Genomic DNA, 20,635 nt, shown 5'->3' on the forward strand with positions numbered 1-20,635 from the left:
TCGAAATGACGGAAAAAGAGAGAGAGAAAGAATAAAAGAATATTTATATTTAATTATGATACTGGATGAACAGTAATAGATAAAAATATCTATTTAAAATAACTTTTTCAACTTTTCTAATTTACAACGTTAATACTCGTTCTCGTAATTATCTACGCACGCGTAGAAAATATAAGATAAAATTAGACGGAACAATGATAGATAGAGAAAAAATAAGAAGAAAAAAGGAACCAAAAAAGAAGAAAAAGTAGAAGAATTTAAAAGAGATAGAAAAAGCAAAAGGAATAAAACATAGAGAAATATTAAAAAGAAATATATAAAAGAGTTGACTGTGGTGGGGTGTGGGTTTTAGTAGTAAGGGGTGAGAAATAGTGGGAGAGAAGCAGAGACAGAAAGATGTTGAATGCGGAGTTGTTGATGGGACGGAATGAGAGAATGCCGATATGAGTGTATAGTACTTTTAGAGTGCTCGACGATATATACGGCTGGGTGCTCTTTCGAGTCACGCACGAATAGGCGAGAGATCTCACAGGCTCCCACCCCCCCTGCCAACCCCACCCCTTCTCCCGTTGATGATGTGTGTCGGCATCTCTCTGAAAGATGTTACCTATATTTTTCACGCCTCTTTTCTCTCTCCTTTTTTTTCTAATAGACCAGAGACCGAGCAAAACTGAGAGAAAGAGAGAGAGAGAGAGAGCGTGAGTATATGGGTATATGTATGAGTATATGTTTGTGTGTATAGGAAATCGATAAACACGTTCACGGTCTTGCGTTCTTGTATTTTAAATGTTCTCTTAGTATTTGTGTGTATATATATGTATATGTATATTATATATTAACTAATACATATAAACCGATACAAGAGTGACACTAACGTTTTCTCGTATATGTTATATTTTGTTATGCTCGACCGATGTCATGCCGATGACGCAGTTTTCTTCTTCTTCTTCTCTCTCTCTTCAAGAATGAAATTACTTACGGTGTTTGAACGTGTTGGTCGTCTTAAGAAATATTTCGCGATAGCATGAGATTATTTTCTGATCAAATTTCTTGTTTGTCAATAGAACTAATTCAATAATTTCTACTCTACTAATATATTTACAAAATCGAATGCGTATTATTAATTAAAGTTGTTTATGTAACGATGGGACAGTGATTAGACCGATATTCGGATAATCGTAGCACGGATAATTGAAATTTCATTATGACAATGCACATAAATTAGGTATTCCTTACAATGCAAATATTTGCTATTCATATGATAAACTCATTTTATGTATAATAGACATTTGTATAATCGATATTCTACTGTGATTTGTTTAAATCAGTATTTTTCAAAATATTAATTTTGTATTTAGAAATATAAATTGTTATATGGTTAAACTTTTGAGGGTACCTCGTAAGAACTCGAACGGAAGAAGTAAAAGAATAAATAAAAATTAAAAAGAAAAAAAAGAACATCATATTTTCGCATACGCTCCTATAATATAGGTCAAACCTTTGGGGATACCGTGCATGTAGTTTACGAGTACAAATTTAATGTGTACGTGTGTGTCTCTGAATGTGAAAATTTATATATTTCTTGGGATTTCTTGCCATTGTTATAATGTAATTCTAGTATAATTATAATTATAGTTTTATTCATAAAAGTTTAAGAAATATTATTAACAAATTGAAGGATTTTTTAAATTATTACATTTTATGATATAATTACAAATTTATCTTTAAATTTTTATATCCAACTGGAATTCAAACCTTCGAGTTATTCATATTAGAGTAAATAATAATTTGAATCTTTTATTAGTTTGTTCGTATTGCAAAATATTTCGAAGGAAGGAGAAAAGTTCATTAACTCGTCGATGCAATTTCGATTTGCATCGATCTCCTCGTATTTTCATAGGATATACATAGGAGGTTTATATACAGACGTATATGTGTATGCTTTTGTATGTGTATTTGGTAGTAAAATGTATTCGCGAGAAACGGTTAAACAAAACGTTTTTTACGCTTGTGATTCGAACAATCTCGATCGTTTGTTGAACACAAATTTTATTATTTGACCATCGATGAGTTTACTCGGAAAATAAAATAGTCGATCGAATTCTCTATAATAAAGTCAATAATAAACCGCAATTATATTTGACACTAGCCATAATTTCATAAAATGTAAAAGAGAAAGCACAAAGGGAGAATAAAATGAAATAGAAGAAAGGTGAATAAAAGGGAGGAAAAATAAAGTTTATTATACTAGAATATGTAAGTGGTATAAAAATATTAAAAATAGAAAAAAGAAAAAGGACAAACGTTTACTTACAAAATTACATAACATATACAAACGAATTCTTTGACACGTTATTTGTGGGATATAATGAATTAATTTATTTATCATATTCTCGATAATAATAAAAATTATGCTAGATACATTTTTATAATATATTTATTGTATAATTTTTTTCTGTAAAAAAAGAATTTCTATCGTAGATACTCGAAAAGTATGAAATAATTAAGATACGTGCACACGCTTCGTCATACGTGTGAGAAATAGTGATAGATAATAGAGAGAATAGACGAGTGTTTCTAGTTGACACGAAACGATGATCGTTCTGTCGCCGAGTCAAATCTGCATGATCGATCCATTTCAATGTAACCTTACCTAACTGACTGAGACCCTGAACGTTGCCAGATGCGATTAAAGTGTTGGACGAGTTCTCGCGATTGTGCAATTGTCTTTGATGCGTAGTATGTATTATTCTATGCTTCAATGGTGGTCCAACGATAACGTCGATTTTCTCTTTAGTTAATAAAATATATTATTATGCCGCTAATAATATGACAACGTATTTCAAATATATAACTCAATTGATAAAATTAAAATTAGTTGTCATTTCATTTCTGTATCATCAATGAAAATTAAAATCAAAAAGTAATGGGTCAATTAATAACTTATCTGACTCTTTCTCTCTTTGAAAAAAAAAAAAAAACATTTTAAATTACAATAGAGACATATCCTTTTACGTTTTTTGTTTTGTTTTTTTCATAATATCTTGAATGATATCCTGGGGATGATGGTATATGCTTTTTTACTAGATATGATACAGCATATAAAATATTACGAGATCATGTTTCACAAATATATCCACTTTATTTTCAAGTATTAATTCATTCTTGTCGAGTGAGCGACACACATACATGGATACAAAAAAACCATCAAAATGTACGTACATACATACATAGATACATACATGCATGCATGCATACATAAACGTGTATACAAATGTGTACGCAGTACCTATCAAAATAAATTTTCAAATTCGCATTAATTGCATAAACGCGATGTTTATGTGCAGGTTTTAATTAATTCATACAAATGTAATACTCCTGTAAACTCGAGATATATTTACGAAACAAAACAAAAAATCTACCAGTGAATTTTTGACAATTTTGTTGTTTTCATTTTCGGACTTGTAAAAATGTTTTGGGACAAAAAAAAAGTTGTGGGGAGGAAGAGTAATAATTATTTTTTATTTAATAAATCTCTTTTGACTCATCTTATAATATGGGTGGCGATAGAAAATGAATGAAAGAAAGAAAAGAAAAGAAAAGAAAGAAAAAAAATAAAGAAACAAAGAAAGAAAGAAAGAAAGAGAAAACGAAGGTGCAATTTATGCAAATGCGCGTTTCATTACGAGCACACACGTCCTCAGAAACAGAAACGTGTGTTTCAGAGTAAAAAACAAAACGAGCTTCATGAGGAAACCTCGACTGGAATAATTGCGTTCACCTTCTGGTAAATACATGCATATTACATATATATATATATAATATGTCAAGGGTTGTACCACGTGTGTGAATAATACGTGTGCATATTATTTACGCCCTACTTTAAATTTTTTTCTCAAACGAGATTCAATTTGCAAATACTTACCTTTAACGTTCGCTGACCGTTACAAACCTTGTTATTTTTTTTTACAAACGTTTCCTTGATGGCCACTATTTACATAGATTATACATTTTTTGTTTATATATTCTACGCGTTTATTCTTAAGAAACATAATATTTTCTAAATAAATGAGATTACAATACGATTTTATCTTAAAAATTATTTCAAATTTTCTTCAATCGTTATACTAATTATTAATTATATTTTACCAATTTCTTATTAATTGTTTATACTCATAGGAATCTTTAATATATCCATGCATATGATATATTGTATCAAATTAATCTAATTTTATATAAAAACACAAAAAGTAAGATAACGATAAAGTTCGAACGCGTATATTAATACCATATGATTTTTTTACTTCTATCATTTTTATTTCTTTAATGTTTACTTAAACAGTTAGCAAATCTATCCTACTTTCAAGAATTATCGTGTATCACGTATAAAAAAAAGTTTTATAAAAAATTGTATTATTAAGATATAAGGCCATGTGTAATTGAAAGGATGAAACGCAGTAGCTTATGTTATTTAGCGTTGAGAAAAAAACAAATGGAGAAAGAAAGAAAGAAAGAAAGAAAGAAAAAGAGAACTTATCATAATAAATGCTTCACTGACCATGTACAATGTAACTGATAGAGTGATACATTGCGAACGTTTCTAGTCACGTGGAGATGAATGCTATGCGGTATGCAGTTACGAAACACTGCAATCAATAAATGGAGTATTTCCCATTCATGATTTGTATAACGCACGAAATTCATTCACAGCATTCGAGTATATACATACCATGTATACGAGAGAGAAGAAAGTAGCTTATGTTGTGTATTTTATATACAAAGTTTATTCCACAAAATAGTCTGGAGAATATTAAGAAAGTTTCTTTCAATGTTAACTTTTCTTTCTGTTTAAACTAGCAAAGTTGAATATTTTACAAACCACAATAATAATAATATTATATATATATATATCTTTTTTTTTCTATATATTAAATATGATATATTCTATTTAGAAAATGCGTTAACTAATTAAAATATTTTATTACATCGATTAATATTGTTATCATTAATATTGTAAAATGCTCTCTTTTCGTTCACGTTTTGAAAAGATTGAAAGGGTGAGCGAGAGAGACAGAGATAGCTAGGAGAGGGAGAGTAGGGGTGAGTGGGGTGGATTGGGGAAGGGGTGGCAAAGGTAAAAACAGGCGTTTTGTTGGAAGCGTAGCTTTTCCGTAAAAGGCTTGCGGCATGAGCTAGGGTAATGCTTACTCGTAAAGCTTACATACTCGTAAAACTTTTAGCAAGGCGCATCTGTTATCGTGGATATGAAACGAGAGCAACTAAGAGAGATAAAGAAAGAAAGAAAGAAAGAAAGAAAGAAAGAAAGAAAGAAATAAAAACAGAGAGAAAGACAGAGAGAGAGAGAGAGAGAGAGAGAGAGAGAGAGAGAGAGGTGAGAGTAACGAACAAGGGAGAGTAAAAGAGAGAGAGAGAAAGATAAGTGCGTGAATATAAAAGAAACAAGGAAGAGTAAGAGAGAAAGATAGAACGAGAGTAAGAAAAAACGGATAGAGTGTAAGAAAGAAAGAACGAGGAAGAATGTATGTGTGTGTATGTGTGTGAGAAAGAGGGTGGATAGAGAAAAGATGAGTGATAGTAAGAGAGGGATAAAAAATAAACGAGGGAGAATAAGAGAAACAGAGAGAGAGAGAGAGATAATGAGAGAGAGAGAGAGAGAGATAGATAAAGGAAACACGAGGAAGAGTAAGAGATAAAAAGAAAAAGTCAGAAAAAGTAGAAGGGTGGTGAGTAAGAGAGGGAACGTGAGGGGAAGAAAGAAACACAGAGAGAGAGGGAGAGAGAGAGAGAGAGAGAGAGAGGAATTGTGGCACACCAGCACAGTGTGCAGCAGCATAGGCAGCAGCTATCGTGTGCTACCCCGGATCAATATTCCGTCCGGTCCATCCTCTGACCCATATCACTTCTTCCCTCTTACTTTACTCACTCTCTATCTATCCATCTATCTTTTTCTCTTTCTCTTTATTTCTCTTTATTTCTACTTTCTTTCTACTTTCTTTTTTACAACTCCAACAACTTCTCTCTCTCTCTCTCTCTCTTTTTTCTTTTTTTTCTTTTAAACATTCCTCGTGACACTTGTACATTCCGTCTTGATCGTTTCCATGCTTCCTCGATTTATAATTACCCGTAACCCCTCTTTCCCCCCTCCCAACTCTTGTCCTATTTCATCATTCTCAAAGACTACCATTTATTAATACAAAATTGTATATAATATAGATATAAAATGTTTGATTCTTTTTGATTATATAAAAAGAAAAAAAAAAAACACCCCCAGCATCAGCACCGTTTGGGGATGTATTGATTTTTAATCGAGAAATGATGGCGGTTGTTTGATTCTTATTTTTGTGGTGGTAGAAAAGAAGAAAAAAAAAAAGAAAAAAAGAATTTGAGAATCGTCGTATTTGTGCTAAATCACTATATGAGATAACATAATTTTTAATATTTTCAATACAGAGACAAATAATGCAAGTATATATTGGCTTCTTTTTTTTTTTTTTTTTCAGAGAGACATTTTTTCATAATATCTTAGTACACGTAACCGAATACATATAATATATACTTAGATGTATTGTTTTATTAAACAAAAAGAGTTTATCTCATATTTCTTCCAGGTCTCTTTCTTTTTTTTCTTTTTTTTTTCTCCCCTTGCCATTTTCTCTCGATGGGTCGAGGGTTAAGTGGGGTCAGCGTGAAGAAGGGTTGTACCTTAATACGCGAAATTCCTTGACACTATCGGTGACCATACACCACCTGTCGAGCCCGTCTGTCAATCCAAACGACACAATCCATTCGACCCCATGCTTGCCGCATTCTGTTATGTACAGAATAGTAAAGTGACAAAGCATTTCTGACTGGCCTCCTGCCAGTTTCTCTTCTCCCCCATATTTTCCATCCCCTTCTTTTTCTTCTTCTCCTTTTCCTCCTCCTCCTTCTTTTTTTTCCTTCTCATCCTCATCTTCCTTTCCATCTTTCATCCGTCTTTCCTTATCTATTTTTCTTTCGAACCGGAACTTTGCAGAAACATTTCTGAAAAGCCCTGGCATTTATGGTGTGCGTGCCTCTTCTCCACTCTTGAACTTGTTATATAACCTCGCCAATCCGATCATTCTTTTCTCTTCTTACACAAAGGACACCTTCTCGCGATTACTCGTACCTTTTTTCTACAGATATTTCTTCAACTTTTGTTCAATATTTCTCGTCGCATATCTCTCTCTCTTTTTGTTCTGATTATATTTTTCTTATTATATTAATTTTTTTTGTTTTTCAATAATAGAAAAAATGTATAGAAATTGATTTGAATTTTCATAGTTAATGGGGTATTAATATAGGAGACATTAGTTATCAACGAAAAATTTCTTAACATTATTATTTTATTTCTATTTAAATGAATCATTTAAAATAAATATGAGTTTAGTTATAAAGAAAAAATTACATAAACGTTAAATAGAACGTGAGAATTATAAAAATTATTATCTTAAATTGTAACTATTACGAATATTATTCTCGTTATGCGGCATGTATCTTTTGAAAAGTCATAACGAAACAACAATCCAATAGAAGAAATTTCAAATAATTTTCATAGAGGACAATGACTCAGTGTAGTGTTTGATTTCGAAGAGAACGGTGCCTCGAATTTGTACTCCGTGCTTTTAGACTACGATATACATTTTTTTTTTCGATTAATTAACGATTTGTTAAGGTATATTGAACACTCTAATATATTTTATTAATATTTTAGATTGTTTTTTTAACTAATAATATATTTTTTGTTAACGTTCCTGACTAGTGATAACTTTGAGTTGAATATTTGTATCTAATAAAATATCAGATATAGAAATTGTTTAATATTCGTAGTATATATTAACAAATGTAATATGTATTATGTAATATGTAATATGCGTATGAATTTATTCAATTTGAAATTTTGTTTACTTATCAATATCTTTAAATAGAAAACGAATGATTTATTAATTATTTATCTTCTTTGAAATTTTTCAAAATTCTGCGTATTTTTTTAACTTTTATCATTCGTTTATTCTCGAAGCACATCCGTTTCAATTTCTCGTAAAACTTTTTATTATACGAATTATTTTTTTTTCGTTGTGTATTAATTTCTTTCTCGTTTTTTTTTTCTCTTTTTCTTGTTTTTTTTTCTTTTTTTTTTTTTTTTTCTTTTCTTTTTTTTCTTTTGCTCATATCGAAATAATAGAGGAAGGAAGATGAAAGTGGTCGCGAGAGATAACAGCAGACTGGCACTTTGAATATCGAATAAATTAGGTACTCGAAGTTCTATCCTGTAGGTGTGGTGGTGGGCCCTTTAATCCGACGCATTGACAATGCTAAAGCTAATTGCACGTTCGACCATTCGACCGAGTTCTAATGAAGCTTTAAAAGGATTATACACGATTGCGTTTCCCGTCAACGACAGTTTTGGATTTACATTTACACGTATAAATCGTCCTACTATTTGTAACATTCAATTAACATGGATTTACGTGTTAGAAAATAGATTTTACCTTTGATCACACCTAATCCGTCAATTTTCACTCCCCTCCTCTTAAACCAACAAAACCATCTCGCGAAAAAAGAAAATCATCTGACTTTCAATATCTCCTTCATTTTTTTGTTTTCATCACGAAATTAACGAATAAAATGTTAAAAAATGACAATCGACCGAATTCTACGAAAGTTTTTTACCTTACAAAAACACCCTTATCATATTTTTTTTTTTTTTCTTTAATTGTCTATCGTTTAAACTTATATAATATATCATAATAAACGTTATAGAAAATTGGATAAAAAATTTTCAAAGATTTTTCAAGAAAATATCTTTATACACATAATAATACATTTTATTAATCAAATTTACAATTGTATTCTAATAAATCTTATGGATAATTTGATTTTCCGTTTTGTATTTAGTTGCATTTTGCGTATACGTGTGTTGTCTACCTATTGAACCGATTATTATCCGAAAACATGCATGATAAATGTGATAATAAATTATGTTCGATGGGTATCGTTTAATAAAGCTACTCATTCTCTCTCTTACTTTTAGTCAAAGTCGATATCTGATCGAAATCTCGATGTGCATATATCGAGATTCATCGTTACACAATAGGTATATTTACGATTGGTCGATATTTCTTCCCCCCTATCACCAATTTCTTTTTGTTCTTTTATTCATGCATCCCCATAGGAATAAATGTAATTTTCATTTCGAACGATGACATTTTTTCAATTGCATTCGTTCAATTGACTTACTCTATCAATCTTTCTCTTTCTCTCTCTCTCTCTCACTCTCTCTCTCTCTCTCTTTCTCTCTCTCTCTCTCTCTCTCTCTCTCTTTCTGTTTTTTGTTATTGAATCATGTTTCATTCGCGTTGGAACGAAGCTGTGAGAACGATGTCGAGATTGAGTAAGACAATTTATTTTTTTTCTTTTTTTTTCTCTTTTATTTTTTTCTACTTTTTATACTAGAAAATATTCTTGCTCAGCGAGTAATAACGAACGAATTTACAATTATATATCGTATAGATTATTGGATTTATTTTGCGTTTTAGGTGGTAAACGGATAATTCTTTTTCTGTTTTTTTTTTTTTTTTTTTTTTTTTTTTTTTTTTTATGATATATCGAAATTTTATTTAAAAAAAAAAAAGAAAAAAAAAATAAGAGGAGAGGGAGGAGGATTTATTTATTGTATAAGAGAAAAAATAAATAATCGTATCATTATTTTGTTGTTAGAAAAGTATTGTACGTAATCAGATTTTCAACGTGATATGCGAATCTATTATTGTACAAATATTCAGTCACGTATTTGTCTTTTGGAAATATTACATATATATATATTATTTTTTATAACATACAGAGAGAGATAGGAGAAAATATATAACACAAAAAATGTGATAAATTGCATTTTTGTCAGATTTTTCACATAAGCCAGGGTTCATGCGGTTATATTGGTCCATACCAGTGGTTCCCAAACCTTTTTTTGATTTTCTACGTCCCTTCCGAATAGAAATTTTCCCAAAGTGCATTCTCTTAATGTTAAATTTTTTAAAAAGTACACTTTACTTAATAAAATACAACACGTTTTAGATCACCCAAGAAAAACAAATGTAATTGAAGAAATTTAACGAATTATAGTAATTAATCGAATGGATTAGCGAATGTTAATTGTATTACATTTTTTCAAATCGTAGAATTCAACTAGACCTAATCATTCTCATCCCCCACCCTTCGTTTCTTACCTCACATTGATTTTTCTACGATATTTTTCGTACAAAAGCATTGAGACGTACACTTTGTGAACCACTGGGTATATACGTATAGTATTTGATGTTCATATGCTATGTACTATGTATATATACATATATATATATATAATACTAGAAATTCGACCGTCGAGCCGATTAAAAAAAAAAGATTTTTACGCCTACTCGATAGAACCCGACACGTCCACTTGTTTTTGTCACAAAACCTATTTATATTCACGTTTTTGGCAACGACACGAGATATTCGTTCGTCTCCACTCTGTTTATGCGTATGTAGTACACGTGAATCTGCGTATGCGTTTGCGTGTATGTGTATGTGTATGAAAGAGAGAAAAAAAAGAAGAGGTGTGACAAAAATGTTAACTGTTTTTGACTTTTTTTTTTTCTCGTTTCGACAAAAGGATTCGCACAATATTTTTAAATGAAACTAAATAATCGATAAGGCATTATGATTATTCGATTTTTATTAACGATAAATAAAATTTGGTTAATTTAATTATACCGTTAAAAAACAATTTTTCATCATAATCGTATTTGAAACAATTCATTATTAATTTAAATAACGTTATATGTGATTTTTAGATTAAATTTTAATATCTAAAGTTCATATATATATATATATATATAATGTTAAATGAATAAATATATTTCTTTAACGGATATTTTTGAAAGGATCATTAACACACAAAGGTGAACCATGATAATATAATAATGTGTATAAAATATTGTATTTGAATTTACGAACAAACGTTGTCATTTCAAATTAATATATAAATATAAATAACACAAGATTATTATCTACAGTTCTATTTCGTATTTCAACGACGTCTCACCTGTATAAATTATTATATAATTATTACAAACGTAATATAAGCCTGTAAATGATTTTATTATTACTCAAATCAAATCTCTTAATCGTATTATCATTTTTTAATTATTTCTTTTTTTTTATTTAATTTTTTGTTTTGATATTTATATCAGCAGTTAAATTAAATCATTAAAGTAAAGTGGGGAAAAAGAATAAGAATAGATAAATTTATCGGTGAGAAGAATCGAGAAACGAGGAAGTTCGATAATTTGTCAAACATGTCTATAAATGATCATAATCAATGGATCACCGTGAGAGATTCACATCCATTGAACATCGGGAAAACGGTGAGAATAAATTCTGAAATTTTGTTTTTCAATTGATAACAATTTTTCTTTTTTTAACGACTATACCTTTTAACGCGCGCACGTTTGTTCTCTTTCTTTCTTTCTTTTTTTTTTTCTTATTTATTTATATGATTAAATTATACAGAGCAAGATTCACAAATTTATAAATACTAGAAATAAATTTTAAAGGAAAAAATTGTTCACAGACAAAATTTATCTAAATTTCAATCACGAGCGGGGGGGGGTGTTGTTTTTTTTTTTTTATTTAATCGGTTTCATACAAATGTCCAGAATAAATTAATTGAATTTTTTTCTATTTTCATTTTAAACAGAAACTTATTTGGTTTCAAATAGCGCGATATAATTTATGTTAATAAATAAAATAAACAATGTAACATTTGTCTGAATCAATTTTGTTATGACGAAGGGGGTCAAGAAGAGCAAAATATATTTTTAAAACGTGTATACGTAAATATACAAGATTATAATTTGATTGGTTAGGTGAAGGAGATTAAAGAAAAATCAACGCCGGTCGAACGTTACGAAACATCGGAGCTGTCTGTTCTGTTGATGAAATCATTGGCAAACAGACGTACGAACAAAAAAGAGGAAGATTATCGTTGTCGTTTTCAAATAATTGGTGGAATTCCAAAATCGCCGTGCGTTAATAAACGACAAATCAATGGTAATCAAATTCTGTCAAATATAATCGATAACAAATCGAACGTTATTAAATATCTTACAAATAATAACGGGAACTTTTACGATCGTATAAAAAATGAGAAAAAAACGGATGATGATGAGGAGGAGGAGGATAATGATGATGACGATGATGATATCTTAGACGAGGATAAAGAAAATAAAGAAAATATTGAAGGTTATTCGAAAAGAGAGAAAAAAAGGGTTACGTTGAAAAGACGTATGGATGATAAAGAAAATAATGTAAACAAAAATGAGGCAGAAAATGGAATTGAAAGAGTGAATAATTGTGTCGATGTTATTGCCAAGGATCATTCCGTGATACGTCGTCAATCAAAAAGGATATTACCGAATAATCGTAAACGTTCGATATCGTCCCACGCATTGAAGTCTCCTGTCGCCGAAAAAAAGTGGCGACCGAATTCGAAAGAAAATATCAGATGGCCGAAGAAAAAACTGTCCACGCCGAAAAGGAATAAACAGTCTGCGGTGTATTCTTCCCCTTCTTCTTCTTCTTTGTTATCCAATAAGAACGAGTTCATGCGGATTAGTAAAGCTTTTCAAAAACGATGGAAGAAACGTGTACCTGTCATTTATGATAGAGCTAGGCCAGGTCTTTCTAAACATTATTTCTTCTTTTTATTTATTTTCCTACTATATCTTTCTTTCTTTCTTTTTTTTCTTTTTTTTAATCCCTTTCCGATACGCGATTAACATGTTTTTACTTATTTACAAAGAACATCGACGTTTTTATTAATATATATATATATATATATACATATATTTTTTTTTATTTTACAAAATTCCCTTTCGATGCTTTATAACGAGTAATTGTGTTTAATAGAAACATAGAGTAAGGGAGAGAGAGTAGAAGAAAAAAAGATATACTAATTCGGTAGCATATTTTTGTTGTCCTAGAAAGAGTACAATGTACTGAAATAATGTTCGTATTAACCAACGTTTGCATTTCTCGGTTAATTTCAGTAGCGAGTAAACAACGTTTACGCTCTTACAATGTGCTATATAGGTTGTGCACAATAGATATCTTCTCAGAAAATGCAAGCACGCTAAACCAAACACGTTTAAAAAGCGGCTCCATTGAAGATTAAAAACTTCAGATTAAAAACTCTCTCTCTCTCTCTCTCGCTCTCTATGTGTGCGTATGTTTGTATGCATGTACCATATGTATGTTTAACTTCGTATATATATTTTTCATAAGCAGTCTATCGATATATACATACTATATAACATCGTTTACGTTCAATCTAATCTCATTAACTAACATTTATGTTAATTCGAATATTACGTTTAGGAGAAGTGTGATGTTTTATGTTAGATCAAAAATAATTATTGATTTTGAAAATTGTTATAGGAAATACTCTATGTTCTTACCGTGTAGTATTTTTCTTAGGACATATTTATACGTTTATGTAGTTTCTTCGTGTATACGCGTGAATTTTTATGGGCATACGTTTAACTATGCGAGTACGTGTGTGGGTGTAGTTGACACAAGTTCAAGTAGGTAAATTTCATGTAAAACAATCCACTCGTGTTCTTTCTTACGTACTCACATAACAAATATTTATTTAAAGATTATATATATGTACATATATATATACACATTTTACACATTTACGAGCTTGTAGGTGAATTTTTATGTTAGATTATCAAAACGTGTTCTTTTTACTTAAGCACTTGTAACTAATATTTACTTAAATATTATTCATACTGTTTATATACACGTGTTGTAAAAATTACGTATTATTTAATATATCTATGTGGTAGTATTATTATGACAGTGAATTAACATAAATAAAATGATGAATTACATATATCACATGAACGGGTAGAAAAAGTATTAGTATCAAGTAAAAAGTATATATTGTTATTACTCGATCGATAATGAATACATTCGTACATATATATTCAATGATTCGCAAAATTATTCATATAATTTCACGTTTAAACGTACGCATTAACTGTATCTGTGGTTCAATATTTTGCAGATATGTAGATCTATATATATAATATAAGTGTAAAATGTATGGATAAAACACTTGGTCAATTTCAATTATAAATTGTTTCTATTGTAAATAGAAAGTGTGCATATTGCCCAATTGTTAAATAATTAATTAATTGCATTAACAAAGTATTCATACGTGTTTGGAGTAATTTATATAGCGTACAAACTTTAATTAACCATCTATTTGTAATTTAAATATCATAAATATATATATATATAGAGAGAGAGAAAGAGAGAGAGAGAGAGAGAGTTGCCAGGTACTTTCTACATATGAAAATATTAATTATACTCGACAATTATTAACAATACCAATGAACATTATAACTAAACCATATTTCAATAATACAAGTTGGTAATCAAAAGTTTCTCACAAATGATTTTATAAATGAATTATTCTTATCTTTTTTTTCAAAAAAATTAAACTTATTCCTACAAAACAAAAAAATATAATAGTTTCGAAGATTGCGAAGAAAATCGATCGTGTGAATAATTTGTTAAAACAATTATTTGAATATTATTGTCGTGGTTTTAACTTTTGCCACACAGATATACATCTTTGTTCGATCGTATGAATAAATAAATAAATAAATAAAAGAAAAAAAATATATACATATATATATATATATATGTATATAATATTATACTAATCGATAATTTAATTTGTTTATCTTGACAGATGTACTCTTTCCACCGTCGCAGAAGCTGACAGTGGCAGAGGTCTTTGATTCGACAACGGATCGGCCAAGACCCGAAATCCTAAAACAACATTTTACTCTCGAAGGTAGAATCGACGAAGCTGCCGCACTTCGTATAGTCAATGATGGCGCAGCCATTTTACGCTCAGAAAAGACCATGATCGATATCGAAGCACCGGTAACCGGTAAGTGTTCATTTACAAATCATTTCAATATTTCATTAATACGAAATTCAAACGTGAATCAATTTATCTATCCATCAATAAGTTTCATTTCAAAACATTTCATGTTTATTTTAATTATATATTTTAATTATTTTCTTTTCTTTTAAACGCGCATTCATATTGACCAATTTGACGAGCATATTAATGTTCGTTATTTAATCATATTTTTTTGTCTACATTTGGAATATTTTAATATAAATATTAATACAACCGGTTATTAAACCCATTTACTTTGGCATATATATTAAATGTTGTTAATAATATGTGTGTGTGTACGTGTGGGAGAGATTTTCAAGAATATGTTATACATATATATAAGTTAGGTTAATATAATAATAACAAGCATATTCGGGATCTAGTCCAAATTTCCAGCCTCATTTTAGTCACGTTCGTGATGATCCATATATATGAATGAATTTATTCGCAGATGTTAACAACGACATCGTTTGACTGATGATAAGTTTGTTGTTGCTGTTTTTTCATTTTTTTTTTTAGTTAAATTTCTGCGATTTTTAATCCGCTTAAAAAACTTGTATAGATTGCATACATTTTGTTATAAACATTTTGCGTAGAATATTTTATGGTTATAAGATACAGAGATGGATTATAAATTGTTAGACGATCTTAAATATTAATTACTTATTTACGAGACATTTTAATTTAATGTGTTTTTTTTCTTTTTTTCCGATCAATTGTAAAATTACAAGAGTAGCAAATTTTTATGCCAATTTAGAAACGTTGCAAAATGTCACATTTTACCTTTTTTATAATTTACGTATAATCTTTCTTTATAAACATTAACTTTAACTCGATATATAGTTTCGCATTTTACAAACTACGTTGTGTTCCTCGTGAATCGTGATTCTTCCCTTTTTCTTTTCTTTCTCCCTCGTATCCCTTTTGTCCCTTTTTTATTCTTCGTCATCGTCGTCATGTCAGGATACAAACACACATGTGACAGAAGGCAGCCATGTGTCTGTCTGTCTGTCACGTATACATTTTTCTTCTTCTTGTCGTTCTCGTTATAGTGAAAAAGAATTACACATATACATACACACACGCGAAGAAGCATTCTTTTTAAAACAGGTATACACGTCTATGTAAAAGACATCGTTACATATATTTATGTGTATGTGTACACTTTGTGTTCGACTTTTACGATAGGTAGATTCGAAAAACGGGACACAGTGAAAACCTATCGCATTTCCTACTCGATGATTCTGCGAATTTTCAAGATTCTAACGGAGTATTGATTTTAACATCTTTTTCGTTCCTTTACCAAGTAGTATTACATGAAATAGAATATTTTTTCAAGTATTTATAATAATTTTTGTCATTTATGATTGCCTAACTTATTGCATCTCATGCAGAAATATTACAAGTACATAATCATTTTTTTCTTACCTTTTTATTCGTATCTTTCGAAAGATCGAAGAAAACATTTCTAACGAATATTTCTTCTCCATCTTCTCTCTCATCTTTTTAATTAATAATTTCGATTATTCGAAAAAGAATTTATCATTGAATTATTCTACACACGTTTTTGTTTAATCTGAAAATATAGTAATAATGTTTCTTTTGAAGATTAGTATTATTTCGATAGGAGGTCACGTTGTTTAATATAAATTCGTTGAATTGTTGGAATTTCTTTAAAAAGTCTTATATCTCGTAAACTTTTGCTTTACTTGTTTCTACTTTTTTCTTTTCTTTTCTTTTTTATTCCTTTCATTATATCTTTTTTCTTTCTTTTTTCTTTTCGTTAATTTTTTTCTTTTTTTTCGAGAGAGAGTCGTGGACTAAGCTTCCTGCAATATTACATTTTCTTCTTTCTCTTTGACGAGTATTTTGCAACGTTAGGTAGGTAGTTATTAACGCATTGCTATAGTTGGATAATCATAAAATCGTATCTCTTTAATTATGTAATTTTGTTCGTACGTGTCTACGTGAGAATGTTATTTAAATAGAACATCTCACTGCTTAATTCATTCTATTCGTGATAGTTTTTAATAAGTTTATTTAGAAATAAATTGAAATTAATTACGTATTTATATATATATATATATATATATGTGTGTGTGTGTGTGTGTGTCGATACATTTAATTTTATAAGATTTATTTTTAATTTTCAAATATATTAAATATCCTAGAAAAAAAGAAAAAACAAAAATATTCGATAAATTTAATTTATAGTTAGTAAATCATATATACTCCACAAAAAAAAGAAAGTAGAAAACTATTTAATCAAAATATAACAAAAAAAATTCTGTTAGGAAAAATTGATTAAAAATGACGAATGACGAATGTTAGCTATAAAAAATTTGATTAAAATATAAAATTGACAAATGTGTCATACCTAGAAATATTGATTCGCAACTTGAATAATTATTTTATCGCAAAAACAATTTATAAAAAAAGAAAAGAACCTTCAATAAAAGTCCTAAAAATTAATAGTTTCAGATACGTAGTCGAACGGAAAGTCATTTTTCATTGTTTTGTTGTAATGTTAGAATTGAGGGAAAAGACAAAAAAATGTATCATTATTTACAGAATCAATGTTTAAAAAAAATAGGAGATAAAACATAATAGAAACCTAGGTCATCGTTCAAATGATAATAACAGAATAGTGGCCTAGTTCGTTCGGTTGAATTCTCTTACGGCACTTAAGGGACATTGAAAGTATGTTTTCTCGTAATACAAGTGTATTTTCATTTGGTTCGTGTATAAAAGCTTTCGAAGTATTCGTGAAAGAAATAAAAATATGAAGAGATGAGCATTAGTTCTTTTGACAATAATATATATTTTATATAATATATTGTCCACCCCCCTCCCCTTCGTATAAATATTACTGCAATAATAGTCATCGTAAAAAATACTCGTTCAACACAATACGTTGAAATTTTCTATAAAACATTAATGAAATATAATGCACAATGATTTATCATTGATTAATCTAGAAAACGCGATAAACCACATATAAAATATTAGTCAAATAATTGTTTTACCATTTTACAATACTACAAAATTTATAAAACGAGATAAATATTACTGTTTTATATATATACTTCCAATTCACAATTAATACATTACAACGTCAGGTATACAGAAAATGAAATAAAATTGAGATACACACAAATGCAATAATTATTCTATTAATAAATAATTGATATAATTACAATACACAATTGTCTGTGCTTGTTATTAAATGAAAATAATTTTGAAAAATATAATTCAGAATGAAACGTGTTAGAATATAAAAAAATAAAAAGAAGAAACCAAGTTAGATCACATTTAACAATCATTGCATATTTAACATATATTATTAATCAATATACATACACAATCATTAATCATAATATAAATAAATATATATATATATATTTAAAAAAAAAAAACAAACGTAATAAAATATTTGTAAAATAAAAGTAAACCGGTTGAATATTTATGAAAAACATCAACTTATAAATATAACATATATCCATATTTATTATTTAAAGAGATAGATACGCGTTATAGATATGCAGATAGATAGATACATATGATAAATAAGTAGATAGTTAAATACATAGGTTAACTGGCAACGAGTCGAAATCGATACAAAGATGGAAAAGCTCGCGAAACGAGTTTAATAGTACGGTTCTTATAGTTATAATGGGGAGGGATGGTTAGAGGGTGGATTGAATTATTCAGAAACGTGCTGCCAAACCAAATTGAAAGTTTGGCCGCGAGTCTCGTCGAACATTAATTGAGCGATGCGATATACATATATTCCTTGAAGGCCCACGAGAATACAAATGCATGGATATTTGACGATAGCATAATACTCGCTGCCAGTTTCACCGAAATTCACCTAACAGAGTTGCTATAGTTTGAGGGTGGTGAGGGAACGGGGGGTGGACAAAAAAAATTACGAATGCAGCCAACAGCAGTATGGATTTATCTTTGAAAGCAAGGCCCCCCCTCCCCCTTCTTCTCATAATGTATACGTATACGCAGATTAAATAAACAATTACTGTACTATTGTATAATCTTTGTTTGTCCGAAACAATGCGGTATAAATAAATGATCTCGTAAAGTTTGATAATAGATTCGTCAATTTTTAATATCACCCGAGGGTAAGAAGAAACTTTTGAGTGTCAGTTTGTACGCGTATAATTTATATGGGTTTAATTACGATCAATTGTGTAATGAATTTGTTCACATTTATTATTATGAAACTTATTTGTTTATTCTTACGTCTCTCTTTATATAATCGAGTATATTCTTTTTTATTGATATTTGGTAGGGACAATCAGAATTTGATTATCTAATTATATTCGTGATAATTAATTTATTTCTCAATCGATAATTAGGAGGGTTGTTTCATTTTTTTTTTTTTTTTTTTATATTATTTATATTTCAAAGTAAGAATGTATTATTCTCTTTTGTTTCCATTATTAACGTATATATATATATCGTATCATGGAATTTTATTATCTAATTATTTTGAATAACTAATTTTTTTACTCCCATTTAACATGAAATTCTATAATATAAATATATAAGAGAAAAAAGAAAAAGTATTATACTAAATAAATTTACGTGTATCGTAGAAGTTTCAAAGAACATTTACAATTAGATAGAAAATATTTCCTTGAGTGATCATTAATTTAACTTTTGTTTTGTTAGAATGAATATATCTTTTGGATTATACGTTTCAATACTCATTTCTCTCTCTTTCTCTCTTTGTTTGACGAGAAAAAAGAAAAGGGAGAGAAAGAAAGAAAGAAAGAAATACACGAATAGTAAGAAAAGTCACGTAAAAGTAAAAATCGTTTTACGAATATTTCCCAGGATGAAACTTAGCTCGAATATAAATTTTATTGTTCATTTTATGAAACAATACGCTTTTATCGGAGCTCTTTTTATTATTCTACTTCTTCTTCTTCTTCTTCTTCTTCTTCTTCCTCCTCCTCCTTTTCCTTCGAGAATATTTAAGGAAGAAAATAGATTTGATATCATCGTACTACTGTAAAGATCCCCATAGATGATAGTAACTTTTATCTGTTGACTTCTTTTTCTTTTTGTTTTTTTTTTTTCCATATCTCGTTGATATTTTTTTCATTCAATTTTTCTTGTAAAATTTGCCAAATAGTCGAATCATTTACCATATGAATTGTTTATCTTTTTAAAATTCAAATTGCACGTGTTACCTTTCTGTAAAACTATTTGATATATAAATCTATTGGTCCTATCCACACACACACACACACACGTGACTGCTTGCATGCGTGCGTGTGTGTTACATGTTTTATTTTCGAGTTGCAAATCGAATTCAATCGAACACATTGCGTTTCTATACGTTGCACGAGCAAATTTTAAAAAATCTTTCGATTTTTGTTCCTATTGAAAAAAAAAAAAAAAAAAACGGAATATTTAAAATTTCAACGTAAAATAAAGTTAAATATTTTCAACGTTTAGCCCAGTCAATAAGAGGTGAAGGAAAAACTTTCAGGTATAAGTTCTCGACAGTTTGATACAAAGGTAATTCGACGTCGCTGAATCGAATGG

At 29.1% G+C, this 20,635-nt stretch overlaps 1 protein-coding gene across 9 annotated transcripts in view; it reads left to right on the forward strand.

The window, feature by feature from the left end:
* LOC106791073 (serine/threonine-protein phosphatase 2B catalytic subunit 2-like) overlaps positions 1–20,635 on the forward strand; it is a 141,345-nt gene that overhangs the window by 32,844 nt on the left and 87,866 nt on the right. For all 9 annotated transcript variants that reach the window (XM_014756436.1, XM_014756438.1, XM_014756441.1 and 6 more), the window contains exon 2: positions 14,846–15,049. In XM_014756436.1, coding sequence (XP_014611922.1) covers positions 14,846–15,049 — 204 coding nt within the window. The remainder of the gene's footprint in view (positions 1–14,845; positions 15,050–20,635) is intronic.

The sequence above is a fragment of the Polistes canadensis genome, unplaced genomic scaffold (genome assembly GCF_001313835.1).
Source record: "Polistes canadensis isolate GaletaPanama2010 unplaced genomic scaffold, ASM131383v1 scaffold_284, whole genome shotgun sequence".
Taxonomy (NCBI): domain Eukaryota; kingdom Metazoa; phylum Arthropoda; class Insecta; order Hymenoptera; family Vespidae; genus Polistes; species Polistes canadensis.